This window comes from Colius striatus, chromosome 5, assembly GCF_028858725.1.
Source record: "Colius striatus isolate bColStr4 chromosome 5, bColStr4.1.hap1, whole genome shotgun sequence".
Classification (NCBI taxonomy): Eukaryota; Metazoa; Chordata; class Aves; order Coliiformes; family Coliidae; genus Colius; species Colius striatus.
The window spans coordinates 6,821,086-6,849,080 of NC_084763.1; the positions used below are offsets into that span (position 1 = coordinate 6,821,086).

A 27,995-nucleotide genomic window follows, 5' to 3' on the forward strand; every position below is an offset into this window, starting at 1 on the left:
CGCCGGTTTCCCGCCCGCTGTGGAGGCGCTGCGCGGTGGGTGAGGGGTTGGGGTCGGTTCCCTCAGCTGCTTTGGGGTCGGGGTCGCGGTGGGAATCAGTCCTCCCTCCTGGTTTGGGCCAGAGTCGCGATGGGGTGCGCGGTTAAACCGGCAGCGCAGAGCATCCGCTGCGGGAGTAGGAGCCGGTGGGTGCGCGGGAGCTTTAGGGTGGCCGCACCGGGCGGCAGCAGGGCCCCGCTGATCCTGGGGCTTCCCAGTAGGCCGAGTGTCCTGGAGTCGGCGTCCAGGGGTCGGTGCCGAGGCTGGGCGGCGTGGGGCAGGCCCGTGGGGCGGCGGGGACAGGGACAGGGACGAGAGGCGCCTGGAGGTGGGCTTTGCGTCCCGTCCCGCCGCGGTTCCGTGCGACGCCGACAATGTCCGGACGCTAACTGGATTTTGCCTTCGCAGTTAAAGGATGAACAGTAGCAAGGAGCCGTTTTTTGTGAAATTCGTAAAATCTTCTGGGAACTCGGAGTATTTTTGTAAAGCTCTCGAGGTAAGTCGGCTTGATCACCGCAATGAGCTTGGTGAATTGTCTGATTAAATGATTTCTCCGGTAGCTTGTATGTATGAATCTGGAAAGAAAGTTGTTTCTGTAACAGATGCTTAGTGTTTATTAAGGTTTGTTAAACAAGGACAATTTTGTTGAAGAAGTTACTTTTTGAACAAGAAATAATTATAATGTTAAAACCCATTGACGGTGAAGTGACTTAGTGTGAAAGGTCTGAGTGGTTGGTGCTCAGTTATCTGAGCACTAAGCAAACTTAGGAAGGACACTGTAAATTGTTTTCCACCTTGTGAGGTTACTGGGGGCTAAAATGTCGCAGGATCGGGCCCTGAAAGTTTGTATGATGAGCGCTTGTGAAGACTTGGGAGAATGAGGGGGATACTGTTGAGTTATTTTAAGGCTTGATTTGGCCACTATACTCTTGCACAGTAGCTTTGTTGTGAGATGTACCTGTGTAGTTTTCACAGGACTGGCTATTTGTGATGTGTTAATTAATTAAATGTTGTATGCTCTGTTTATCTGCAGTCTATAAAAGAATTTCAGTCAGAACAACATCTCCAGATCCTTGAAGAAGAAACAGCTCTTAATATAAAAGAAAATGATAAATCACTTTACATTTGCGATCCTTTTAGAGGCTCTGTTTTCAATCATCTCAAAAAGGTATGCTACCCATCAACTTACTTCTAGCTATATTATTTCTTTTCTAGAAGCATTCATGTCCATAATTACACACCATATGTTCTCTTTGCACTGAATGTAGCCATGCAAAGCAATAACTTGAGTTATGCTGGAGTTGCTAACACTGGCTCTCACACTTTTTTTACCTCCTGAGTAACATGATTTTGTCAGACCCACAAGGAATTGTCTCACAGGCAACAACAGGCTAGCTGAAATTCTCTGACATTCTCTGGAATCTGCTGCTTTTATTGAGGCCAGAAAACCTACGAGGACTGTACTGAAAATCCACAGCTAAAAGTAAAAACAAAACTTGTGAGCTCCCTAGAGATGCTAGAGGATAAACCAAAGGCCCTGTCTTCCTCAGAACTGAGGGGCAGGAAAAGCTTTCCTTATACCACTCTACCTTCTGCTAATTTTCTTTGATTTAGTTTTGTTTTGTTTCTTTTTTTTTCTGTTATTTTCTTGCAGCTTGGTTGTAGAATTGTTGGACCACAGGTAGTCCTGTACTGCATGCAGTCGCAGCGATGTGTCCCAAGAGCTGAGTATCCTGTGTACAATATGACCATGGCTGATGTAACAGTATCCTGCACCAGTCTGGAAAAAGATGTTAGGGTAATGCATTGTACAAGATTGATTGTTTATCTGATTATCATTGATGTTTGCTTCAGATTGCTCATTGCCAAGGCAGCAATCATACTATCTAACTCTGCCTGTATCTAGGAACATCTGATCTTTCTATGGTTGCTAGATAATACATGGTTTGTGTAGAGAGTTGTGTGGAGAAAAAGGAAGTTTAACTTAGAAGTATTTCATAGAATGGTAGGGATTGGGAGGGACCTTTAGAGATCATCCAGTCCAACCCCCCTGCCAAAGCAGGTCCCACCTGGATCAGGTCACACAGGAATGTGTCCAGGCAGGTTTTGAAGACCTTATGTAGTACGTTATATATTACATTATGTAATGCATAAATGTGTATTTGATGGTGTATCTATGCATGCACATTTATATAATATGTAAGCATATGCATATATAATCCTATAAAATTCCAGCTATATTAATATATCAGGAAATGTATGTTTTGGGGATTTTTTTAACTGATTAGACAGATCACTTAGCTTGACAGTTTGCAGCTATAATACTACAGACAACATGCTCTGTTTATGGGTACTCAAAGCTACATGGTAAAGACTTAATACCCAGTCAACTGTGGTTTAAATAGTTTATCTTCAAAGTTAGTTTTTTATTTATTCTGATATCTGCTTTTAATTTATACTACCTAAAATGTCAGCCATCCATAAAGTTTTACTCAGACAGTGTGATTGGGTTTTTATGAAGACAATGTATTGTATCCAGCTTATCATAAATGCAAATAAAATGAGAGTTATATTTGGTGGGTTTTATGGCTTCCACATATATCCATCTTGGTTTTTTGAACAGTTTTCTTAGGACAAACCCTGGACAATTGAAATCCACTATTTTGGTTTTTAAGGTGAATGCAAGTGCAATGTAGGTTCTGTTTTCTTTGATAATTTTCTATGTTTTCCTTCCCTCATCCAGGAAGAAGTTCATAAATATGTACAGATGATGGGTGGCCGTGTGTACAGAGATCTCAATGTGACAGTAACTCACCTTATAGCTGGAGAAGTTGGCAGCAAGAAATACTTAGTAGCTGCTTCTCTGAAAAAACCTATTTTGCTTCCCTCTTGGGTTAAGGCACTGTGGGATAAGTCCCAGCAAAGGTATAAAAAGGGAAAGCAAAGCTGGTTGTGTTTTGTGGACTGATAGTTCTTATGATGATACAGACAACTTTAGTGGAATTTAGGTGGAAGAAAACCATATTTTTTTCCTTTTATCTTTTAGCATGATGAGATACACTGATGTTAACATGGAAGACTACGTTTGCCCATTGTTCCTTGGCTGTACCATTTGTGTGACTGGATTAAGTAGTTCGGATAGGAAAGAAGTCCAGCGCCTCACTGCTGAACATGGTGGGCAATACACGGGGCAGCTCAAGATGAATGAATGTACTCACCTCATAGTTCAAGAGCCAAAAGGTAGAACTTAGACAGTAAATGTGATTTTTCACTTTTTGAGTTGAAGTGATGTAAGTATATGTAAGGGTTTGAACTATCTCTGTGTCTACTTGAGTATTGGTCTTAATACTTCTGCTTATGGAATCACTGTAGAGTAACTAACCCAGGGCACCCTTGCTTTGCTCTGAAGGCATGAGAAAGAGAACCAAAAATCCCAAAGACCCAGATGGTATTTGAGTTAAGAAAAAGGGAGGATCCTTGAGGGGATGGAAGAATAAAGAAAACCTGAGTTTTTTGGGAGAGTTGGGTAGGGCTTAATTTGGATGCCGATTGAAGTTGGATTAATGTTTTTTAACTCATCTATTCTTTGTGCCCTCTACTCCCTACTTGTGCCCTTAGAACTCTCTACTAAGACAAAATGGAAACTCCCTTTCTTTCCTCTTGGGAAGAGAAAAGAATTGTAATTTTATTGTGAAAAGAAGGGGAAGGATTTTTGGTTTTCTCCAGTTTTCCTCCTTTTCCCTATGAGGAAGAATCCTGGGACTTTTTTATCTTTGAGATTTGTTTTTTGTGTGCTTGGAAGTTTTAAACCCATGAGCTAGCCATCAATGAGGTTGATTTTTTTTCTCCAAACTTTATTTAGAGAATATCTAAGCAGCTTCTTAGAAGAGCCCAGGATAAGACAGCACATTGAAACCAATTATTTGAGTTTTTTCCTTTTCTTAACGTCCAGCCATCTCTCAGTGATTACTGTTTGAGGCATTAACCTTGATTTGACTTGTGATTTATTGTTTTGCTTATGTTTGAAAGGTCAGAAGTATGAATGTGCCAAAAAATGGAACGTGCACTGTGTGTCTGTGCAGTGGTTTTCTGACAGCATCGAGAAGGGCTTCTGTCAGGATGAGACGATGTATAAAATAGAGGCTGCATCAAAATGGGGTAGTACACCCAGTACCTCAACACCTACAAATCATGCCAGCAAGCCTGATAGTAAGTAAAACCTTTTTAAAATACATTAAAGTAAGATAGGAGGAAGAACTGTTTTAGATTAGTCGAGTGCTGCTTGCTTGTTGCAGTGCTGGTTTGGCGATTTGAGTTTTGATTCTGCTTGTGCTCAAATCACAACAGATTACTTTGATGCACATTGAATATTCCAACGTGTGTAGACTTAAAATGTGTGAATAATTGTTTCAAAAGTGAACTTGAATTAGATGTGGGATTGCTTAAGAATCAGCAGTGCATATCTCAGTCTTAGAAAAGCGTGACTGTTCATTCATTTGTAGTTTAAAACAAATCTGTTAAGAATTTTAGCAGTCTTAGAGGGGAAAACAAGTGTGTGGTTTGGGTTTGGGTGTTTTTTCCTTCTCTTTTCTCTTCAGATATTTTGTGTTTTTTTTTTACTTGTTCCATGCTATTAACAGCAGGAAACTTAAAAGCATGTTGGAACAGGCTGCCCAGGGAGGATGTGGAGGCTCCTTCCTTGGAGGTCTTCAAGACCCACCTGGACATGTTCCTATGCAACCTGATCTAGGTGGGACCTCCTTCTGCAGGGGGGTCGGACCAGATGGTCTCTAAAGGTCCCTTCCAACCCCTACCATTCTATGATTCTATGATTCATTCTATGTTGTAAACAAACATGGTAGGCACAGACAGTTTTAAATGCATTTTCCATTACTGACTACTACTTCTGGAAGTGGCTGAATGGGAGCACTGAGCATTGCAAACAGAGCACTGGGAATTCAAGTTAGGTCTTATGGAAACTGCATATAACTCCCTTAAATCACTGAGCTTCGTGTTCATTTCTCTTTGCTGCAGAGGGATCTGTCTGTTGAGAGTATTTTTAGTAGGTGGCCACAAAACTGAAATAAAGCTTTGAAAATCAAAATTTGTGGCTGCTCTATCATAGATGGAATCCATTTGGGAATAAACAGAAGGTGCATAAGCACTCTTGTTAGTAAGACTGTACTTGGTCTGTGTGGAAATAAAACTTTTGGTTTAATCATGATTATACTAGTTGAGTATTTTTTGTTCTTCAGACTTTACATTTCCTTCTAGCACAACAAAATCATATGTGGCGGTTTGTACCTTGTTTAGTGAAGCAGCAGAGATTGCTGAGCCAAAACTAATGCATCTCTTTTAATTTTAACTTTATTTGCAGATCATCCCTTTTCGGATGTCAGCCACATTTCCAATATCAATTTGAGTGGTGTTAATGAAACGGCATGTAGTTCTGCTATGAGCAGCAGACTGGATCCTCTTCCTGATGAACTGGAAAACTTGGATATAAGTTCCTTTCAAGCCCCTGAAGATTTGTTAGATGGTTGTCGAGTACGTTTAGTGATGTATGCTTTGAAGTATTCAGTCTTAATCTTGTGGAAGCAACTAGGTTGAAGCAATGGCATTTGCTGCTTGGGTAAATTATTATTTCCTGGTCAGGAGCAAATGCCAGATTTGTTTAGTGTCCATATCCTTTAGTTCATGTGTGTGTATAATTGTATTAAATATATACTATAAATATGAAATTATATAAACATATGTATTTAAAAACTGAAGTGAATGGGTTCTAGAATTGGTTTGTAGTTTTGGGTGGGGTTTGTTTCAGAGATTTTTTTTGATTGTGTGATTTTCATCTGGAGATTCATTCTACTAGTAAATATTGTAGTTTTCCTAGATTAATTTGCAAAGATAAATTAATCCCATTCTAAATGCTTAACTTTTTTACTGCTTCTCAGAAGCTGCACCACTAGTTTCTGTGTTCTGCAGCAGTCAGATTCTACCAAAATATCCTATTTCATTGTTTTTCTTTTTTACATTTTAAAATATCTTTTTCAAAAGCCTTTTATGTTCTGTTCTCTTTGTAGATCTACCTGTGTGGCTTCAGTGGCAGGAAACTAGACAAGATGAGGAGGCTTATTAATTGCGGTGGTGGCGTTCGATTTAATCAACTTAATGGAGACGTTACCCATGTCATTTTGGGGGAAAATAATGATGAACTGAAACACTTTTTGGACAAGACAACTCACAGGTTATGATAACTGTATTGTTTTAAGGTTTACTTCCACTTTGTTTTCTTTCTCCCACAACCTTGTAAACAGGAAAGCATGGATTGATTTGAAAGTCTTGGCTAGTTCTTGACTTGAATGAGAAGATTTAAAGCTAGTATTCCCAAGTACATCCTTGTGTGCTGTTGAATACTGTAGTTCTTTGGATAGCCACCTCACTGAGTAGAACAATAGGTATTCTTATTGGTGAAAAGAGGTGTTAATATAGTGAGGAGGAAGGATTTGGCAATGCAGCAGCAGCAGATAGAATTTACATTCTGAATTTTTCTGTTTGCAGACTGAAGGAATTAAAAAAGTCTTGGGTTTGTAAAGTGCTCAAAGCTTGCTTAGTATTGGAGTTAAAAATTACAAGTGTATGTGTGTGCATACTACTATTTGTAGACCAGGAAAGAATCACAGTTTTGAAAGCTGCTGTAACTTGTTTGTATAACACTCTGTTTTATAGGCCTCATGTAGTGACAGCAAAATGGTTGCTGGACTCGTTTAGTAAAGGTTATCTGCATGCAGTGGAGCAATATATCCCTCTAAATTACCAGCTGTTAGAGAACCCAATTTTGGAGCAACCTGGAATGAAGTCAGTTCTTCCCAAAAAAACCAGTGTCTTGAAGAAAGAAGCTGTGAAGGTTACAAAGCACCAGAAAGCTGCTGAAGATGACTTCCTCTCTCAATACATAAACAATGATGCTACATTAGGTAAGTTCTAGGCTCAGCACACCATAAAAGGTTTAACTGCTTATAATTTGCATGTGAGTTTTGCAGCATTTGCTTATTGAAAAGCTAGCCACATCTGGTATTTAAACTTCTGTATTTGAACAGAGCTTTATAGAGCAGATTTAAACAAAACCAGCAGAATACTGTAATTTCTTCATGAAACTATTTTGAGTTGTCTTTGCTCTTCTTGGCAAGCAATTACTATGGGTGGTTGTTTTTGTTGTTTTGTTTTTTCTTCAGATGAAGTTGAAAAACTAACATCCAGAACCATCAATGATACGACTCACTTGACTGTTCAAGGAGAGAATCAATCTTCTGTCTGTAATGGTTCTTTGGGAGAGTCTTCTGCATTGGCTGAAGGAGGCTTGTTTGTCAAAAAGAGATTTCTTCTTTTGGGTTTTGGTGAAGAGGATGAGACCTGTATTGCAGATCTTATAAAGGAGAATGCTGGGAGAGTTCTGCCACTGCAAAGCAGAACCATTGCAGACTATGCTGTGGTACCTTTGTTGGGGTGCTCAGTGACACCAACAGTGGGTGATGTTGTCACAAATACATGGCTGGTAAGGGAGTTACACTTTCAGTTCCGCATATAAACTTGTGTCTGTGTCAGAAATACCTCTTGTCAGAAGGCAGAGTTGCCCATGGCTTAAGTGCAAGTAAGATACTGAGAGATCTAGCCTCATTTCATTTGACATGTACGAAATGAAAGATGCTTTAAAACCTCTGCATCTGTAAGATATCTTTTGTCTGTTTCCCTTCATTTTCTACAGGCTTGTTAAATAGGGCTTCCTTGTCATGACTCAAAGGCTTCTTGTATGACAGTCTGACAGCAGTTCTGTCAAAATAATGACCTGTAGGAGCTAGCTGACAATTATTTCATTTGATATCTTTGTACTTGCTTTTTCTTGTTTTGTGCTTTTTAAAGCTTTTTAACTTGTGGCAAAAGAGCAAGTCATCTTTATAGCTCAAAGTCAATACATGTTAACCATATTTGCCAAGAGCAGGGACATGGTGCAGACTAAGGGCTATTGGTATTGTTCAGTGCCAGGTAACTTTCTGAGAAGTCAATCTCTACCCCTCAGATAATGCCCTGAACTACTTTAAGGAAGGCTACAGGGTTGGAAGAGTAGTAACTGAAAAGTTCTGGATAATGCCTCAGTCTGTCAAACCTGACAGTTAAAATGATCTAGAAAAGAATTTGTGTGATTCTGTGGAGAGTCTTTTGTTTCAGGTATAATGATGGCAGCAAGATTACCTGGTTTTGAGTCTATCAATGCTGTTGTGTGGCTACTGAAATATTGTTGCCTTTTGTTGCTCTTTGGCTTGATTTACATTTTTTTATCTCTTTCACCTTTTTAAGATAACATGTGTGGAACAGCAGCTGCTTTTAGATCCCCAGTCCAATCCACTTTTCACACCAGTCCCAGTAATGGAAGGAGTTACCCCCCTGGAAGATTGTGTTCTTTCTTTTAGCCAGTTCATTGGTGCTGAGAGAGACTCCCTGGTTTATCTGGCAGAACTCCTAGGAGCCAGGTACATTTCCTTTCAGTGTTTCTTCTTGCTCTTAAACGACTAGTGTGATGAGATCCATTATGTATTTCATTTCTTCTTTTACAGAAGTAACAAATACTAGAGATAGAGCTCTTTTGGATTCTATTCGTTTACAGAACCTAATGCTGAAGCAATGAGATGTAATGATATAATTCTTTCCTCTCCTCTAGAGAAATTTAGTCAGTATTGGCTCAGCCTGATTTCTACCAGAATATGCTTAGTCTCCTATTTCCCAGTGACTGAGTCTCAGTAACTTTTTGCTCTGCTTTAGAACAGTGTTAAAAAAAAGTCTGTTCTTCAGAGTTGGTCTTCAGTTGTCCAGGAGGAGACTGGCATTCTTCTTCTTCAGTACTCATAGCCAGTGATTGTGCATCATTTTGTAGGAGTTGGGATGGTGAATTATTTGCTTCTAATTCATTAAGATCTTTGAAAAACATGAAGAAAAACATATCTGGTCATGAAGTGACAACATTTTATAGCTTAGAGTATTGTTTGATCTGATTTATAGTCTGTTTGAACTCGATTCCTTGCTGGTGAGTTCTCAGTCCTGCCACTTTCTTGGAAGATGATGTCCTTCATGGTCAGAGAAAAACTGTAATATAAAGGAACCTAATGTTCAATTGGACACTATGCTTGTTGGCTCCACAAAGGAATCCAGCCTACCCCATTAATCTTGCAGATGAATGTTAGGCCCAGTGTATGATTTGGAAATGGGCATATGGGAGATTTGGAAATGGTATATGTCAGAACTTGTGGAATATGAGAAATGTTAATGTCTTCTATACTGATAAAAGCAAAACACTACTGTTTAACTTGGTTTGGTGGGATTTTTTTTGCATGGAGGTGTAACTTAGGCTGCAAAGTGCAAAATAGAGGGCTCTAAATAATTCTATGGGTTCTTTTTTTGTTGCTTGAATGAGTTTCATAATAGCATAAACTTGCCCTGGGTTAATTTTGTTTATGATTAAATGCATGTTTTATTCCTCTAATCTTAGAGTCCAAGAGTTCTTTGTGCGGAGGGCCAATGCCAAAAAGGGATTGTTTGCCAGTACCCACCTGGTGGTGAGAGAACCAGACGGTTCCAAGTATGAAGCTGCGAAGAAGTGGAATTTGCCGGCAGTCACCGTAGCTTGGCTCTTGCAGACTGCGAGGACGGGGCAGAGAGCAGATGAAAGCAAGTTCTTGGTGGAAAATGCAGAGGCTGAAGGTTGGTTATCGGAAGGCTGTGCTGCCATTCAGTGGGATCTCAGCCAGCTTGAGAGTTGAGCAGAGAGGAACCTCATGAGGTTCAACAAGGACAAGTGCAGAGATCTGCACCTAGGGAGGAGCAACCCCATGCACCAGTACAGGCTGGGGATTGACCTGCTGGAGAGCAGCTCTGCAGAGAGAGACCTGGGAGTGCTGGTTAATAATAGAAACCATGAGCCAGCAATGTGCCGTCGTGGCCAAGAAGGCCAATGGCATCCTGGGGTGCATCAACATGAGTGTAGCCAGCAGGTCAAGGAAGGTTCTTCTCCCCCTCTACTCTACTGTGCTGAGGCCTCATCTGGAGTCCTGTGTCCAGTTCTGGGCTCCCAGCTCAAGAGGGCCAGAGAAGTGCTAGAGAGAGGCCAGCACAGGGCCACCAAGATGATCAGGGGACTGGAACATATTTCATATGAGGAAAGGCTGCGGGAACTGGGACTGTTTAGTCTGGAGAAGAGGAGACTCAGAGGGGAATCTCATTAATATTTAAACATACAGAAATGGTGGGTGTCAGGAGGTTGGGGCAGCACTTTTTTATTTTGTATCTAGTGACAGGACAAGGGGTGATGGGATAAAGCTGGAACACAGAAAGTCCCATTTAAACATAAGGAAAAACTCTTTCACTGTCAAGGAGAGAGAGCCCTGGCACAGGCTGCCCAGGGAGGGTGTGGAGGCTCCTTCTCTGGAGGTCTTCAATAAACCGCCTGGACATATTCCTGTGTGACCTGATCTAGGTGGGACCTACTTTGGCAGAGGGGGTTTTACTGGATGATCAGCAAAGGTCCCTTCCAACCCCTGTCATTCTGTGATTCTATGATTCTATGAAGTTAGGGAATACAATCGTGTCATTGTACTGTTTGTTCAGGATTAAGGTGCCAGGTATGAGGAAATTGTTTTTCCTGACATCTTCAAAGTATTAGAGCTAAAGGACATTGTTCCAAGTTTCTTTTTTTCCCTGTTGTTATGTCATGATTGTAGAAATGTTGCTGTGTGTTTGCTGCAAGTCTCTTGTACCCATAAGACTGTGAGCTCTCAATCAGTTGGGAGTCAACCTCAGTGTCTCAGCTTTGTCCTTTCTGATGTGTATGCTGCTCTGCAGATTGCATGGAAATTGATGATAGGTCCAGTTTAGAACTTCTTACCTGTTGGTGTGCAATGACATGATGCCTCCCTCTTCAGTCCTTCATGCCTACTTTATCTTCTGATGCTTTTGTTCCTTTTCCAGTTATTTCACACCTTTTATTTGGCAATGTTTCTTCCAATTCTTTCACAGTACAGTGATTTAATAGTGAATGTTGTCAGGTCTGTTTAACAAGTGCCTTTGTGAATTAATTATATGGATCACTAAGTCAGAAGACAAAGGTTATGCTGTTAGCATAGAGACATCTTACCTGTGTGTTATGTTTTTAAGGAAAAACTAGAGGGGGTGGAGGAATTTCAAGGTTTATTCCTGGCCAAATTTTAGGCCTGTTAGTCCAAAGGCATAAGGGAGTGGAAGTGTAAATAGTGACCTAAAGAGATGTGATTCAGAGTCATGAATGCTAAATAAATGTTATGTTTTGTGGGAAATAAGGAACCAGGGAGGAGTTGTTACCTTTAATGTTGAAAGGGAAGAGTTTGTTTTGTGTTACATCTCTTTCTTGGATTTGTATTTTGATAGTTGTCATACCACACATGTGAGCCATACAAGTATGTGTGGAACCGCAACTGGGTGAGCAGACCAGGGGCTGCTCACTGATTCTCAGACAGTTAGGAGCAAGTTCAGAACCTATGTGATTCAAATGAAGTAATTAACTGGAAGAGACAAGACACTGGCTTTTAAAATATAGTTGTCAGCTTAAAGCATTTATTGTGGGGGATATGAGTTACTTTTTCTAGGGAAAGAAAGCTCAGATGAACTTTGCATTGTTGTTTAAATAAAAGTGTAAGATCTGTGTTCAAAAGAAGAATTAGATTGCTTACTATGTTTTCTTCATTTCTTTTAAAGATAAGGAGAGTTCCATTACTCAGCTTACCAAGACACCATCAACTGTTAAATCTCCTGACCCAGAACAACCTGCTTACCTCCTTGAAGCTGGAAGAAAACCAGCTGTGACCCCTCTCGATATCAACAGGTTCCGGAGTAAAGCTTTCCAAGCTGTTATCTCTCATCATATTGGGAAGACAACTCCTCTTACACAAAGAGGACTGCCACAGAAAGAGCCATCTTTACATCTTGATACACCATCAAAATTTCTTTCCAAAGACAAGTTATTCAAGCCTTCTTTTGATGTAAAGGTGATCATCTTTGCAGGTTTTTTTAGTCTGTAGAGCCAGTAGGGTTAAATATGCACTTAAAACCAGCACAAGCCCCTGTGCTTGCCCCTTTTTTTGCTGTTAACATACATGCTTTCCATTTTGATTAAAGCCAGGAAAACTGGCTCTATTTGTGTGTGTGTGTATATATATATATATATATATATATTTATGTTTCTAGTTAATGACTTGTGGTCTAAATGTATTGACTAGTAGATGCTATAATGTCCTTAACAAAGCTTGTGCTCATTGCATCATGTGCTCATGCATTCTGCACCTCATACACAGTACACAGTCTCTATTCTTTGCTTCTAAAGACTGAGAAATTTAACAAGAAAGCTTATAATTGCTCCAGCTATTTGGAAACCATTTGCTTGTTTTGTGATGAAATGCTGCTTTAAGTACGTGTTTTAACGTAACAGCTTTATAGCCATTACAAAACTCTTAATGCAAATTGAAAAATACATTGGGATTTTGGGTTCATTGTCTCATTCTAAGGGCTGCAAAGGGCTAGAGAAACTCCTAGTCTTAAAAACAGAACAAAGGAATCCCTGACACTTAAGAATCAATGCTGGACTAGCTCTTGGGTCGCTCAGGTATGCTTTGGAAGGCTTTGGGTTTGTTTTTTCGAGGCCTTAGCTGAAAGATGAATGTATTGAATTCCTGCAGAGTTTTTAGGGGGTTGTTTGTGGTTTGACTGTTTTGTTGGGGTTTTTTTAAACCCCTTTGCCTGTGATAGAATCAAACATATATTACAAAAACAGATGAATCCCATGTTCTCTTTTAGTTGGCTTCATGAACAGAAGGTTCCAGGGAAGCCTTAGAGAGGCCATCCTGTACTTAAAGGTGGCCTACAGGAAGGATGGGAAGGGACTGTTTATCAGGGAGTGTAGTGATAGGACAAAGGGTAATGACTTTAAACTGAAAGAAGGTACATTTAGGTTAGATAGGAAAAATTCTTTACTGTGAGGATGGTGGGGCACTGGAATAGGTTGCCTATAGAGGCCATAGGTGCCCCATCCCTGGTAATGTTCAAGGCCAGGTTGGACAAGGCTTTGAGCAGCTTGGTCCAGTTGAAGATATCCCTGCTCAAGGGAGAAGGGTTGGACTAGATGATCTTTAAGGTCCTTTCCAACCTAAACCATTCTGTGAGTGAGTGAGTGTGTACTCTGCTTTTTGAAATCTGATAGTTGACCACTTAGATAATTTTCCAAAGCAAGATATTCTAGACCAAAATTTCTCTTTTTTTAAAAAACAAGGTCAGTAGGGGGCTTGATGTTTTGAAGGTGCAGATAGAATCACATCCTTGTCTGCAACTCATGTAGGGGGAGGTATTAGTAAACTGAGGTCATTGGTTGAGGGTTAAGAATACTGGGGTTTGGCCACTGGCTTTTCCATTGAGGGTGGTTTTCATTAATGGCAGTGAAAGAAGAAATTAATAATCTTCTTCCTGTTTTGCTTATGCAGACTCTAAGACTGGGATTGTCTGGTACTGCTTTTGTGCAGTGGTACTACAGTTGGCACTTGCTAGCTGCTACTGTAGTTCACTGCCCTCATTTAGGAGTGGGATGTCTTAATAAAGACTGGATTTGTGAAACTTGCACTTGAGTGAGAGTTTTGTGATGTGTTCGTGATAGTCAATCAGTTGCTTCTTTTTTGGTAGGATGCTCTGGCAGCTTTGGAAACTCCAGGAGGTCCTGATGAAAGAACCAGGAAACTGAGCACACCTCTCTCTGAAGTCATTGGCAGAAACTTGAAATTGGCACTGGCCAACAGCACAAGGCATTCAGTAGCTCTCACTGCCAGCCCTCAGCTGACTGCTGCACAGCCAGAACTGGTAAGAAATACTGGGGTTGAGTTTCTGGAGCACAGGCTTAATAAGAAAAAGCCTTATGTTTTGTGACTTAAGTTACAAAGCATTTGGTGAATTGTGCTTTGTGATCAATGTGATTAGAAATCCATATGATTATGTCTTCTTCAGTGGCAGTTAAAGGAAGGTGAGATGGAACAGTGTCCTGGAAGGCAAAGTTTTAAAACCTTTTTGTACTGTCTGTACTACCATCTTGAACATTAATCACTTACTAAGTAACATGGCATGTTACTATATACCAATTTAGACTTTGTAGTATTGGGAGGAGAGTTTGTCATCATCACCACTATGATGACATTCTTGGGTTCCAGATGAGCAGGATTAAATATGTTGTCTTGGACTAAAGTTAGGAGTTCTTTTTTTAATGCATGGATTTTCTCTTCCTGACCTCTTCCATAGGCTGCTGCTTTTCTGCTTACCAGGAGGCACAGGATGTGATCAGTTGCTTACTCCCTATGTTATTCTTTCTTGTATTCATCTTTTCTCTTCAGTCTAATCTACTCTAGTGAGAGAAAAGAGAAGAATATATAGGAGGAAAGGGAGCATTTATATATTGCCTGTCATGTTAGTACACTGGTTACTGTAGGGGAGGGACAAGAAAGATAATGGCCTGCAGCAGGGGAAGGCAGGCACCTCTTATTTTTTAGCTCCTTATTCTTACTTATTTGCACTCCACTACAGTGAAATACTGCTGTGGCTTAAGGTTTGGTCATTCTCTAATTTCATTGATCAGTTGGTGATGAAAGGAGAAAAAATATGTTCCAGGGAGACTGTCTGAGAGTGAGTCTTCTGTCATTGGATTCCTAGTGCATGGAATGATAATAGTGCTGGGATTTAACCATGGAGTTGGGGATCAGCAATAACAGTGAAAAATGCGTTTATCTTAGTGGTGGTGGTGTTGTGTATTTTACTACGTGCTACACTAAATATTACTAATGTTACTAATACAGAAGCCTTCCAAACAAGACTCTCCTGTTTTTACCTCTACTGCTTCAATAGGAAGAAGAGCCCAAGCCTCTGGCTGGTGTCGTTATATATGTCAGTAAAAAACTTAGCAAGAAGCAAAGTGAATTGAATTCAGTAGCAGCTACACTTGGAGCAGACTACAGGTAACAACTGGTACAAACAGCTTCCAAGCATCTGCTTTGATGTGATTTCTAATAAGCCTTGTCTTTATGTTCTAATAGGCTTTATCTGCATGACCTTCTGCTAAAGCTAAATGTTAGATTTCACCATCTTAAACAATTTTGATTGCAGAAGAAGTCCCTCTCTAATGCAACAAAGGCCATCTTTCCCTACTGCATCCCCACTCTGTGTTCTTGATAAATCTGCCTTGAAAAGACTCTTTGTCCTGAAGTCCTCTCAGATTGCAGATTTGTTATTTTATCTCTTAGTTTCATTGAAGAAAATGATGAAACATATTTAACTTTTGTGTAGTTTAAAATCTGATGTAGATGTGTGTGTGTTTCTGGTTGTCTCAAAACTAATTATTTTACAGATTGGAAGCATGGCTAAGTTAGTGTGCTTGGAAAAGTTTAGGAAAAACTAGGTTCTCACAAAGAGATACAACAACTCATCTTCAATGTTGTTAATAAACATATGATGGTTATCAGGGGGAGTCAACATGGATTCAACAAGGGGAAATCCTGCTTGACCAACCTGATGCCTTCTATGGTGGCATAACTGGCTGGCTGGAGGAGGGGAGAACAGTGGATGTCATCTATCTTGACTTCAGCAAGGCTTTTGACACTGTCTCTTATAACATCCTCATCAGAAAGCTCAGGCAGTGTGGCTTGAATGAGTGGACAGTGAGGTGGATGGAGAGCTGGCTGAATGACGGAGCCCAGAGGGTGGTGATCAATGACAGAATCAAGTTGGAGGCCTGTGGCCAGTGGAGTTCCACAGGGATCGGTTCTGGGGCCAGTTTGTTCAACGTCTTCATCAACGACCTGGATGAGGGGACAGAGTGACCCTCAGCAAGTTCCCTGATGGCACCAAACTGGGAGCACTGGCTGATTCCCCAGAGGCTGTGCGGCCATTCAGCGGGATCTCGACTGGCTGGAGAGTTGGGCAGAGAGGAACCTCATGAGATTCAACAAGGACAAGTGCAGAGTCCTGCAGCTGGGAAGGAACAACCCCATGCACCAGTGCAGGCTGGGGGTTGAACTGCTGAAGGGCAGCTCTGCAGAGAGAGACCTGGGAGTGCTGGTTGATAATAAACTGACCATGAGCCAGCAATGTGCCCTCGTGGCCAAGAAGGCCAATGGCAGCCTGGGATGCATCAAGAAGAGTGTGGCCAGCAAGTCAAGGGAGGTTCTTCTCCCTCTCTACTGTGCCCTGGTGAGGCCCCATCTGGAGCCCTGTGTCCAGTTCTGGGCTCCTCAGCTCAAGAGGGACAGGGAACTGCTGGAGAGAGGCCAGCACAGGGCCACCAAGATGATCAGGGGACTGGAGCATCTTCCTTATGAGGAAAGGCTGTGGGACCTGGGGCTGTTTAGTCTGGAGAAGAGGAGACTGAGGGGGGAATCTCATTAATATTTACAAATATCTAAATGGTGGATGTCAGGAGGTTGGGGCAGCACTTTTTTATTTTGTATCTAGTAACAGGACAGGGGGAAATAGGAAGAAGCTGGAACTCAAAAAGTTCCATTTAAACATAAGAAAGAATTCCCTGTTGAGGGACTCCATCTATCATCTACTCCATTCAACTCCCCCTGACAAAGCAGGTCCCTGCCAGGGCTCCCTCACCTCAACTAGATGATAGGTGATCTCTAAAGGTCCTTTCTAACTGCTACCATTCTATGTTTTGTGGTTTAAGACACAATTCTGCTCCCACTAAGTCTGATTTATATATTTTGAACTGAATTCTGTAATATGTGTTAGTATTCATGGTGTGGATGAGGAAGTTGCCCTTATGTTTGGCAGTAGCTTAGAAATGCTGATTTTATTTGCATTAGATATCAAATACTAGTTTCTGTCAATTTAAATGTTCAAATCACACATTTTGTTTATTTTGAGCTTCTGGAATCAGTGTTTCACTTGTCACTCACTATATCAACGGAACTAAAAACTGTCTCACCCTGAGTCACACTTTTCAGAAGCTGATTTGAAGCTGCACTTAAATAAAAACAAGACAAAAAAAGCTAAAGCAAAAGCCTTCCTACATTTATCAGGTTTAGGGCTTTTTTACTTCAGGAGTACTTTAGAAGTTGTTCTGTCTTGAAACTGAATGCAGTCTCTTTTTTTTGATGAAGGCAGGTTCATTGCTTATTTCGGCATAACAGAAGAGGCAAAGCAATATTTTAACATGAACAAGGGACAGGACAATTGCAGAGCAAGATTTCTTTTATATAGAAATGGTAGTTTCAAGCTGTATTTTGTTTTCTTTTCTAGATGGTGCTTTGATGAAACAGTAACACACTTCATCTATAAGGGAGGACAAAACGACCACAATAAGGAGTGGAGATCTGTTAAGGAACGGGGTATACATATTGTTTCAGAACACTGGCTTTTAGAGGTATGGAGCTATTAAAAGTGAGAAGAAAGGGAGGCTTTAAACCAGTTATATAGCAGTTGTACCAAACTTGTTCTGAACTAACATTTTGCAGCCTGTTTTGAATTTCTAAATGGAGTGATAACATTTCACTGATGTACTTTTACCTGATCCTCCATGAGGAGAGAAGAAATTCTCTTCCATTGAACGTTTCTGCTACACGTTTCCCAGCATCAGTGCCACATTTTTCTCTTGTGTTAATTATTTCTTTCAGTGCTGTTTTCATTGTATTTTTCCTATGTTTAGATGTGAAATTTCTTTTATCTCAATTGCTTTCTTGAATTTGTAATGTTAACTGATGTTACTACAGAGTGCTCGAGAATATAAACGGCTTCCTGAGTCTCTCTTTCCTCACACTTACAATCCCAAAATGAGCCTGGACATCAGTGCAGTGCAAGATGTGAGTCTCTCTTCCTCCAGTAAACTTCTGTCAACGGGAAAACCAGCAGAGGAAAATGAGGTATAATATGTGACACAAATTAATGTTCTATGAAATGATATGGATTTGGTTGACTGAATTGTTATATTTAACATACTAATCTTAAAAGTTGATGCTTACTCAGTGATGCTCTGAATCAAGTTTAGCTAGTGATTAATAGTAGTTCTTGCAGATGTTCCTTAAGGTTTTCCTGCATTGGTAACATTCTCCTAGAGAAATACAGGCATTTCAGGATTCAGAATCAGAGTGAACACATTTGAAATGATGTTGGTCCAGTCTTTGCCTTTTCTTGTAGGTAGTGAGAGCCAAAGTGTGAAAGTGCCTTAGTAGACTGCAAAATAGATGTTGGCACTCGTGGTGCTGTTCACTGTGTTACTGTCATTACAGCAGCAGAAAGGTTAGATTCTCTGTAAGACAAGATGAATAGTCTTCAGAATTTACACAAGTGTTATCCAAGTGGCTAAAAAGCAAAGTTTGGTGACTGAGAATTCAACTTGACTTCATTGCTTTTAGATTATTCCGATGGAGGAAGATGATGCTGACGATGATCTAACTACTGACCAAATAAAGGAAACAGTCACTACAGAGGAAGAACAAGTTGCAACAAGTGAATCCAAAGGAGGTAAACATGAATCATTGTTATGACTATCAGTATAAACGTTTTACAGTTTCAGGTGTTGAATGTTAAGACCTGGAAGCTCTAAATACCATATTTATATCCCAGTGAGGCACAGCTTACTGTTACTGGATGAGAGGAAAGAACATTGCTCTCTATTGTAATAAAGACTTTGACAGCCCATAAGAAAATGATGCAAACAACTGCTATTCCTTTGCTTTTAGAACACTGAAGTTTAACATGACAAATCACTGCTTCAGAGGATACTTTTTTTGTTACGTACATCAATGTGCTAGGGGAGAATTGTGGATGTAAGTTAGATCACGTGAGCAAATTTAGAAGTGGGCCAAAGGGAGATTTTTTTCCTTGTGTCTAGGAATGGGTGACTCAGGAAATATGTTGTTCTTGGATATTTTTCCCCCAGATAGCTTTTCCTGTCTTTAATGTGTTGTCTTTGTCCTGATAGAGTAGTGACAGGGAAGAGTTGACTGCGATTTCACTTATTCTTCACTTTTTACCATGTAACTGTCTTGATCTTACCATTTTTTACCCCTTCTCTTCAGTTTTAACCCAAGCACTAGAAATGAGGGAAAACTTCCAAAGGCAGCTACAGGAGATCATGTCTGCCACATCACTGGTGAAACCACAAGGGCAAAGAGGATCCCTTTCAAGGAACAGTCTTGATGGGTCTCCAACCACTCCTGACAGCACACGGTCTGTGCGAAATGGCCGCAGTAGGGTTTTGGAAGCTCTAAGGTATTGATCTGTGTTTCATAGCATCTTATCCTCCCTTTACATACTTAGGCAATCGTTGAAATGTGAATAGGTCTCCAGGGTTTTCAGAGGTATTGGCTTTCTCTACTGATGTTATTTCAGTTGCTTCTCTCACAGTTCAGACTCTGGACGTGCTAGGTAGGGTCAGAATGCTATCAGAATCCATAGTGGCTATCTCTTGTCTTTCAAACCCACAGAACACTATGATTGCTCTTTAGTTTTGAATTATGACAACTGGTTTATTTCTCTTCAGAAATAACAGATCTCGAAAAAAGCAGTGCTGCAGTATTTCAGTGCATAGGCCATACACAAGCAGCAGATGTTCCTGCAAAGCACCTCTGGGAACCTTTCTCTTTTTCTTTTCTCTCTAAGTGGAGAATAGTATCTGAACTCTTAACAATGCTGAGCTGTAGTGAGAAAGTAATGGAAAACTTACAAGGTTATTCCTTTAGCTTGGTGTTTATTTGCAAGTGAATGGATTGAGTAAGGAGGAGAGTACACTGCTTTTGGAGTAATTTATCAATATGACATATAATAAAAACATCTCCTACTGATACTTAGGTTGCCTATTTTTCAGCCATGCTGACACTTAAGCTTATAAAGATAGGCTGCTGGAGTTGTTTTTATACTGAAATTTCCCCATTTTCCAGCCATGCTTTCTAATAAGGAGGTCACTTGGATGCTACAGTTGATGTGATCCTTAACATATTGCCCTTCTGTTATGATAGTTTTCTGTAAAACAAATGAATATTGAAGGTATTTGTGCTTTTTCTTCCTTAGGCAGTCCCGTCAGGCACTCACAGATATAAACACAGAGCCATCCCAGAGTGAGCAGATCATCTGGGATGATCCTACTGCGAGGGAAGAGAGAGCAAGACTTGTCAGCAACTTCCAGTGGCCTAATAGTCCTTCCCAGTACACTGAGCAAGGTCAGAGTAATGCCAGTAAGAACCCGGATGAATCTGCCTTCAAAGGATCTTTAGCTGATGCAGAGATTGCTGCTATAGGTAAAGTCAGAAATACAATATCCTTGTTCTTTGCTACAGCATCCATTTGATCTCTGGGACTTTTGAAATACAGTAGTGTTACACAGTGAATTCCACTTAACAAAAAAGAAGTGAGCCCTCTTGGCATTTTTTAAATGCCAAAAAGTACAGTTTTACATCTTTGAGCTCCACTGGGTGTTGCTGCTTAAAGAGAAGCTTTCCTGTCCATTGCCCATTTATGGTCAAACACCAAGTCAGTGCTTGTCCAAAAAGTCTTCATCAACCTTAGGAATTATTCCATGGGTTTTTTTTTTTTGGAACCACAGTTGGTTTCCAGGTGACAATTCAGGTGGATATAGTGAAATTCAAATGGAAATACCAATAGCAAGATCTCCTTAATTGTAGTAGAAATATTCATAGGTGAAGAATGGAGATATAGGAAGAAGATAACCTATGAGGCCAAAAACCAGATGTCACAGCTGCTGATGGCCAGGATTTAGGGATTCCTTGATCAGTTCAAAGTCTTTAGCCTACTCCTAGGACTAAGGAAGCTTGTTGATGTGATTTTGCTTTCTTCCCATTCCTGCCTCTTGAGGCATAGTGGAATCCTTTATTTCTCTCACCCTCATGCCCAAAACTGCTTCTCTCAGTGTACTTACAGTTTCTGCTTGTGGCAATGGTCTTCCTGAAAACTGACTCTTCTAGAGGAGGTTGAAGAAAATTAGCTAAAGGTACTTAGTTGATTCTTTTGGTTCAACCAAAGCAGTGCAGTTTAGCCAAAGAAATTAGGCCATTTGAGGGTTTTGGGGTTTTTTTCAAAGCAAGGCATCCAGGGACACGAGTCTGCAACATTGCAATTGGTGATTTGTGGTATAAGGAAGAGCATGTTTATGAAAAGCTCTGGTGAAAGGGAACGGTACATGTTGTAGCAGCTGTTGTGTTTTGTCCTTTTAGGGTAACTACTTCTTTTTACACTATATTTTTTGTTTCCTTTTTTACTTTACCCATAATTCTGTTCAGCCAGACAGTGCTTTACTTTCACAGCTATTCCTGAGGGTCGGGATAGAGGTTTGACAGAAGATCTGAAGTATCCTGTATGTAGAGACCCTGAAACACCAGTTAAAGGCCACTTGATCCCCACTCCGCAGGCTCCCAGCATTGCTTTCCCACTGGCTAAGCCTCCTGTGGCACCACAGCCCAAAGAAGAGGTATGTCATGTGAAGAGTTATTTATGACCATTTGTGTTCTGAGAGGTGCAGTGACACTGCAAGAAGTTTTGAACTAGGCAGTGAATATCAGATAGGTGAATATCTACATTTAAAATCCTGACATGGATTACTTTTGTGCAGCTCTGTTTCTCTTTCCCTCTTTCTTTGATATTTTGAGCAAATAAGGTTTGCTCAAGGAAATAAAGCTTGTTTGTTCAGACAGATGAAGCTTTTTGTCCCATTAGTTCCTGCTGGAACACTGAGGTAGGCTTTGGAGTGGAGAGTTACTATGTGTGTTACTTGGAACTCCTCCAGCCATGTTAGGATGGTGGAAAAAAGGTTAGGCCTTTGTTTCCTTGGTGGTCTCTGGGATTTATGTTTAGTTACAAAAGGAAAATTATTTTTCTGCCAAAATCCTGGTTTAAAATGCAACTATTTTGTAGTGAACTATGAGAAGGAGCTTAGTGTTTTGCCCACAGGATATCACTTGATGCTCCAACTTTCAGCAGCTGCGTGTCTTCAAAGGCATAACGTGTCATGTTAGTAAATAAGCTGTGGTGGAAATGCATTAAGGCCCTCAGAGTTAGAGAAAGTCTTGAATGGAGGAGGCAGTGAGATAGACAGATGATGATTTCTTCATGTGTTCAATTTGGCATTCAGGGGATGTGAATGAAGAATTACTTTTTATGACAGATTGGTTCAGTTGTGCCCTGAAGAAGAGGGGGAACCAAGAGGATGTTAAGCAGGAGCCTAACGTTGATTTGATAAGATCCAAGTCTTTTGTGGAGTGATTGGCAGGTTTGGTTCTGCTTTTCCTGGCTAAAAGAAAACTTAATGTAAAAATAACCCAGAAAATTTGGCAGAGAAAGAGTCAGCTGTCAACGTAATCTTTCTGTCATGTTTTCAAAATCTGTTACTGTACTTCCAGGCTGTTACAGAAGATGAGAAGGCCGACCAAGAACCAGAAAAATGCCGTAAATTTCAGCTGTCTTCTCTTAATCCTCAAGAAAGATTTGATTACTGCCATCTGATTGAGGAATTAGGTACCAGATATTTGTGAAATGCAAAGAATAGTATGTGTCTGTATGTGTCTGGTCAGCTGTGGCTCATGGGGGAAAAGAAAAGGCTTCTGTTAGTGACTCATCAGATTTGAGGTCTCAAATTTTTGCTACTTGTGAGCAATTCTTTGAATATATTATTGTTATGTGAGCCATCAGCTTTGCCATAAACAGCAATGGTTTTGTCTTCTGGCAGTTTTCTTTTAGCTGTCTCCACAAGAGCCTCATTCTTTACAGTTGGGAGTGCCCAGGCTCTTCTGTCCTCTGGTGTCCCTCTCATTCCTGTCTCTGTTACAGTGGCACTTCCTTTTTATCAGAGCCACTCTTTGCTGGCCCTTTTTTTTCTGGCCAGCTTCTGCCCATGTCACTTCAATGATAACACTTGCAGTGTGAAATTCAGTTAAGTATGTTTTAATCTGAGCTCAGGTAATTCACAACTTTGAGTTAGTCCTTTCTGTGGTACAGCATGGCCCTTAAATAATTTGTATCAAATTCGTTCCTCAATTCAAGGTGGAGTAGTACTTGAGAAACAATGCTTTGATCCAAGTTGCACACACATTGTTGTGGGACATCCACTTCGAAATGAAAAGTTCTTGGCTTCGATGGCAGCTGGAAAGTGGGTCCTTCATCGTTCCTACCTGGAGGCATGTCGAGGAGCTGGCTGCTTTGTTCAGGCACGTGACCTCTTTACTGAGAACTCAGGAGGTTGTACCTTTTCACATTTCTTTCTATTTTGCACTACTAGGAAAGGACTTCTCAAAGCCAAGTAGTGGGTTAGAGTGCCTGAGCCTTGGGAGTTTTAGAGAATCCAAAGTCTGAGAAATTTATAGCAGGCTATTCTCTGGAAACTAGTCCTGAACCAAGCTCCTGATACAGCATAAATGAAATACCTGTACTTTTTACAGTTGCTTCTGAAAACTAAAGCTTGAGTATCTTTTGGTAAATTGTCACTGATATCAGCTAAATTGAGGTGGATCTTTTTACATCTTGATTCTTTCAATAAATGAGCATCTAATAGTTTAAAATAATCCAACTCTATAACCAGCTCTGCAGAGAGAGACCTGGGAGACCTGATTGATAATAAGCTAAATATGAGCCAGCAATGTGCCCTTGTGGCCAAGAAGGCCAATGGCATCCTGGGATGCATCAAGAAGAGTGTGGGCAGCAGGTCAAGGGAGGTTCTGCTCCCCCTCTGCTCTGCCCTGGTGAGGCCTCATCTGGAGTCCTGTGTCCAGTTCTGGGCTCCTCAGCTCAAGAGGGACAGGGAATTGCTGGAGAGAGTCCAGTGCAGGGCCACCAAGATGCTGAGGGGTTTGGAGCATCTTTCTTACGAGGAAAGGCTGCGGGAACTGGGGCTGTTTAGTCTGGAGAAGAGGAGACTGAGGGGAGATCTCATTAATATTTACAAATATCTAAATTGTGAATGTCAGGAGGTTGGGACAGCACTTTTTTATTTTGTATCTTGTGACAGGACAAGGGGTGATGGGATGAAGCTGGAACACAAAAAGTCCCATTTAAACGTAAGGAAAAACTATTTCACTGTGAGGTGAGGGAGCCCTGGCACAGGCTGCCCAGAGGGGTTGTGGAGGCTCCTTCCTTGGAGGTCTTCAAGACCCACCTGGACATGTTCCTATGGGACCTGATCTAGGTGACGCAGGGGGGGTTGGACTAGATGATTTTTAAAGGTCCCTTCCAACTCCTACCATTCTATGATTCTATATAAACATTTCTGAATGCTCTCTCTTCCAACTCCTCAGCTCCCTAAACATTATTTCACAGTTTACCAGGTCTAGCAGTTGTTACATTGACCAGGCTAAGTTTCAAAGAATGCTTGTAGGCTGGTATGTGGTTTTGATGCACAAAGCTAACTTTCATTGTTCTGGAAAGCACTGTAGAGATGTAGGGATGACGGTGTCCAGAGTAGTGAGCTGCTTTGCCCTGCAGCATAATCCTGTTGTAGGTAACTGCAGGAGGAATCTGATGGTGTACTTGCTGTCACAAAAACAGGAGCTGATTGAGATACATATACATGCAATTAAATTAAATGTATCTCATTTTACATAGGGCTTTTTTTTCCCAATAAAATCATTAGATTAAGCTAGAGAGAGTTGGGATTTGTTCTGGTTTTTTTGGTTTTTCTTTTTGATGTGATTTTTCTTGAAAACATTGTTTTTGTGCTGGTGAAGTTGGCAGGACTGCTTTGTAATTCAAGCTTGTGATTCTTCTAGGAAGAAGACTATGAGTGGGGAAGTAATTCCATACTTAATGTTTTGCCTGGAATCAATGTAAACCAGAAGAAACTTGCACTTGCAGCCATGAGGTGGAGGAAAAAAATTCATAAAGGGAGGCAAGAAACTGGTATTGTTGAGGTATGGTGTTGTTGAGGTATTTAGATACAGTGTGAGTGGACAGGGCAGGGATTGTCACCCAGAAACTTAACTGTCAGGGAAAGGCAATCTGCTGAATATAATTGTAGTTAAGTGACTTTGGTTTTTTAAAACTGGTACTGGTCTAATCTCCTGAACCATTGTTTGTATTTTGCAAAGCTGGAATGTGGCTACTTGTGCATGTAAACACCCCTCAGCCAGGAAAGTGATGTTTATGCTTCAGAGCTGTGCTGGGAGCTAACCTGACTTGGCTTTCCTTGGAAAACACAGCTGCTACTCACAGTGGCAGAAGTCCTGTGCTGTGCCATGTAGGTGATTACAGCTCTCTGGACAGCTTGAGCAGTGAGCAATCCTGTCGCACTTCTCATAGGGCACAAGCTCACACTTTTCTGTGTAATCACCCGCTGTGATTTTTACAGTGGCAGTTCCGTAGTCTGAATTTCAGTGAGGTCTTTGGAAGTGGCACTTGGCTGCCCAAAGCCTTTTAACTCTTCTCTCAAATTGAGCTTTACAGTTGAGTATTCACTAAAAGATGGGAATACTGCTGAAGTTTCAGTGGCATCAGGACAAATCTTGACTTGCATGTGGTTTATAGTAACTTCATGTTCCTATAACGTTGTGCATGGGGTGAGGGGGAATTGTAGTTTCCAAGCAACAAGTTCTTTTAAAGATGCGTTTCTGTAAGCGAGTATCTGATGTTCTGGAAAATAAATACTCATTGCCAAGGGTCTTTCCATGGATTGATTTGCCCATCTTGCCGTGCAGGTGGAAGGGCTTGGTGGTAATGTGCCCACCGCATGGTGTGAGCCCAATAGTTGGATGTTCTGTGGTGGTTTCCTGTCATTTACACTTAAAGACAAAACTAGGTGATAGCAAATCTCTGATGGATATCCCTGAAAGGTACCAACATACTTCTAACTAAATTGAGTCTTTTATCTAGGGAGCTTTCAGTGGCTGGAAAGTGATCCTGAATGTTGACCAAACCAAGGAAGCAGGATTCAGACGCCTTCTCCAGTCAGGAGGAGCAAAAGTCAGTACCTTTTAAAAACAATAATGAAATCTACATTACATAGCTCAATGTATGGTACTTATATATTTTACTTATATGTGTTTGTTTATATTTATTGCATTTGTACATTCAATACAGAACATTTATATAATGTACACAATTACATTGTTGCATGTTTGGTTGGTTGGGTTGTTTTCTTTCTGTTAAACTCTGTGCTGAGTATTTTCCATGTTAGTAAAAGGTCATAACCAACAGAATTACTCACATGAGATAGCTGAGACATGGTTGAAGAGTGGCAGAAAAAAAGCTCTGTCCTCTTTGTTATGAAAGTGGTCAGGCAGAGCAGCTTGTCTGAGATCACACAAGTCAGTAGTGCTGGTGGAAACTGGGGATAGGATTTCTGTGCCCTGCTCTGATGAGAAGAATCACCTATCTTGAAAGGCACTTGTTGGTACAGGATGCAGCTGTAAATGGTATTTCATTGCCCATTGCTTTGCTAGTAAATTAGATGAGTGAAATAGGGCACAAACTGCATTTGTCTTGGGGGAAGACACACGAAACCAAACTCATTTTTGTCGGTTGTTTTGATCTGTAGGTGCTTCCTGGTCATTCTGTGTCTCTCTTCAAAGAAGCGACTCACCTCTTTGCTGACTTCAGTAAGCTGAAGCCAGATGACAGCAGGGTTAATGTCGCAGAGGCAGCAGCCCAAGGAGTGAACTGCCTGAAACCCGAGTACATCGCTGACTACCTCATCCAGGTGGGCACACTGAGGGTGCTCTGAGGATGCTCTTCATCCCGCTCACAGGCAGATGGGGCAGGCCCCTCGCCTCCAGCAGCCCTGGCCACCTGAAGCCTCTGAAAGGGACCACTGCTCTGCCAGACCTGGGCCTCCTTTGCCAGGAATTGTGGACACAAGTGCAATGGCTGCGAGACATGGGAAGTGATACTTCCTAGTATTTCAGTCTGTGGCCTCAGACATCAACTGCTGTAATGTGATTTGTTCTAGTGCTGGCAGTGGGGTCTCTTGCAGGGTAGGGAACTTGCAAATGCTGTTCAAACTGCAGGCATGCAATGTTTGGTTTGTTACTTTCAGTTTCAGAAACCTAATGAACTGTTTCTTTCTTCTCTGAAGCTTCAAGAGCTAAACAAAGACTTGAGCTAAACCACTTGTTTTTTGTCTTCCTCTATTGAAGGATCCACCTCCCCCAATGGAGTCTTACTGCCTGCCAGAAGCAGAAGCTTATCTCCAGAATACCCCCGAGCTGGGAGCTGGACTATCCCAAAAAAGAAAAGCAACAGGAGAAATGAGCAGAGTGAAGCGATCCAGAATACACTGAGCAAATCCTGGCCTTTTCATTTTGTATATTTTAAAATTAGTATTTATATCCTTTTATCATTCTAGCCACAAAAATTAAAAGCTTTGAGTTTCACTTGTAGTTTGTCCTGAGATCAAAACAACTTTATGGTGATGTTCATAGGAAAGATTGCTTTGCTTACCAGTAGCATCTAAAAATATCTGAAAAGTACTTTTGTCTCCAAAATATCTTAGTGATTTTGTTCAGGGACACCACTGTATAATAATAATAGGCCAGAAACACTTTGTGTGATGCTTATCACAACCATCATACACCAGCTGATGAGAATCCTGTTGCATTCCCCACACAGTAGGAGACTTGATTTTTACATGAATTTTTCCTCTTTTGGTATTTTGTGTTGGAGGGGGAAAGGGAAACTGTACAAAAAGAATGGGCTTGTAAAGTTTTGTACTAGTAGAAGGTATAATAAATTATTTCTATAGAACAGAGGTGCTGCTGAAGTGCTGCCATTCTGAGTCCTAATGCATCTGTTCAGCAAACAGAACCAGCTTGTTTGACAAGAGGTGAAGTTTCTCTAAACATGCTTCCTGTTCAAGGCTGTGACAGGAACCAGAGGCAGAACAGAGATGTTGGATTCCAGCAGCTGGAAATGTTCTG

The 27,995-nt window shown here is 40.9% G+C and overlaps 1 protein-coding gene across 5 annotated transcripts; it reads left to right on the top strand.

The window, feature by feature from the left end:
• On the top strand, positions 1-27,836 carry TOPBP1 (DNA topoisomerase II binding protein 1). Of its 5 annotated transcripts, none has more exons than XM_061996725.1 (28): positions 1-35; positions 448-535; positions 1,073-1,207; positions 1,694-1,837; positions 2,783-2,964; positions 3,086-3,279; positions 4,069-4,248; positions 5,417-5,586; positions 6,120-6,283; positions 6,766-7,013; positions 7,272-7,591; positions 8,392-8,564; positions 9,578-9,789; positions 11,815-12,104; positions 13,786-13,959; positions 14,992-15,101; positions 17,386-17,509; positions 17,856-18,005; positions 18,498-18,606; positions 19,164-19,356; positions 20,155-20,381; positions 21,405-21,568; positions 22,497-22,611; positions 23,137-23,331; positions 24,859-24,995; positions 25,954-26,043; positions 26,618-26,779; positions 27,216-27,836. In XM_061996725.1, the coding sequence occupies exons 2-28, from the start codon at positions 455-457 to the stop codon at positions 27,357-27,359; spliced, it is 4,587 nt and encodes a 1,528-aa protein (XP_061852709.1). In that variant the 5' UTR covers positions 1-35; positions 448-454; the 3' UTR covers positions 27,360-27,836. The 5 variants fall into 5 exon arrangements, with proteins under 5 accessions (XP_061852709.1, XP_061852708.1, XP_061852705.1 ...); XM_061996724.1 differs by having other exon boundaries at positions 23,137-23,300; positions 24,855-24,995; XM_061996721.1 differs by lacking the exons at positions 25,954-26,043; positions 26,618-26,779; positions 27,216-27,836 and having other exon boundaries at positions 21,381-21,568; positions 24,855-24,954.
• Positions 27,837-27,995: the final 159 nt, after the last annotated feature.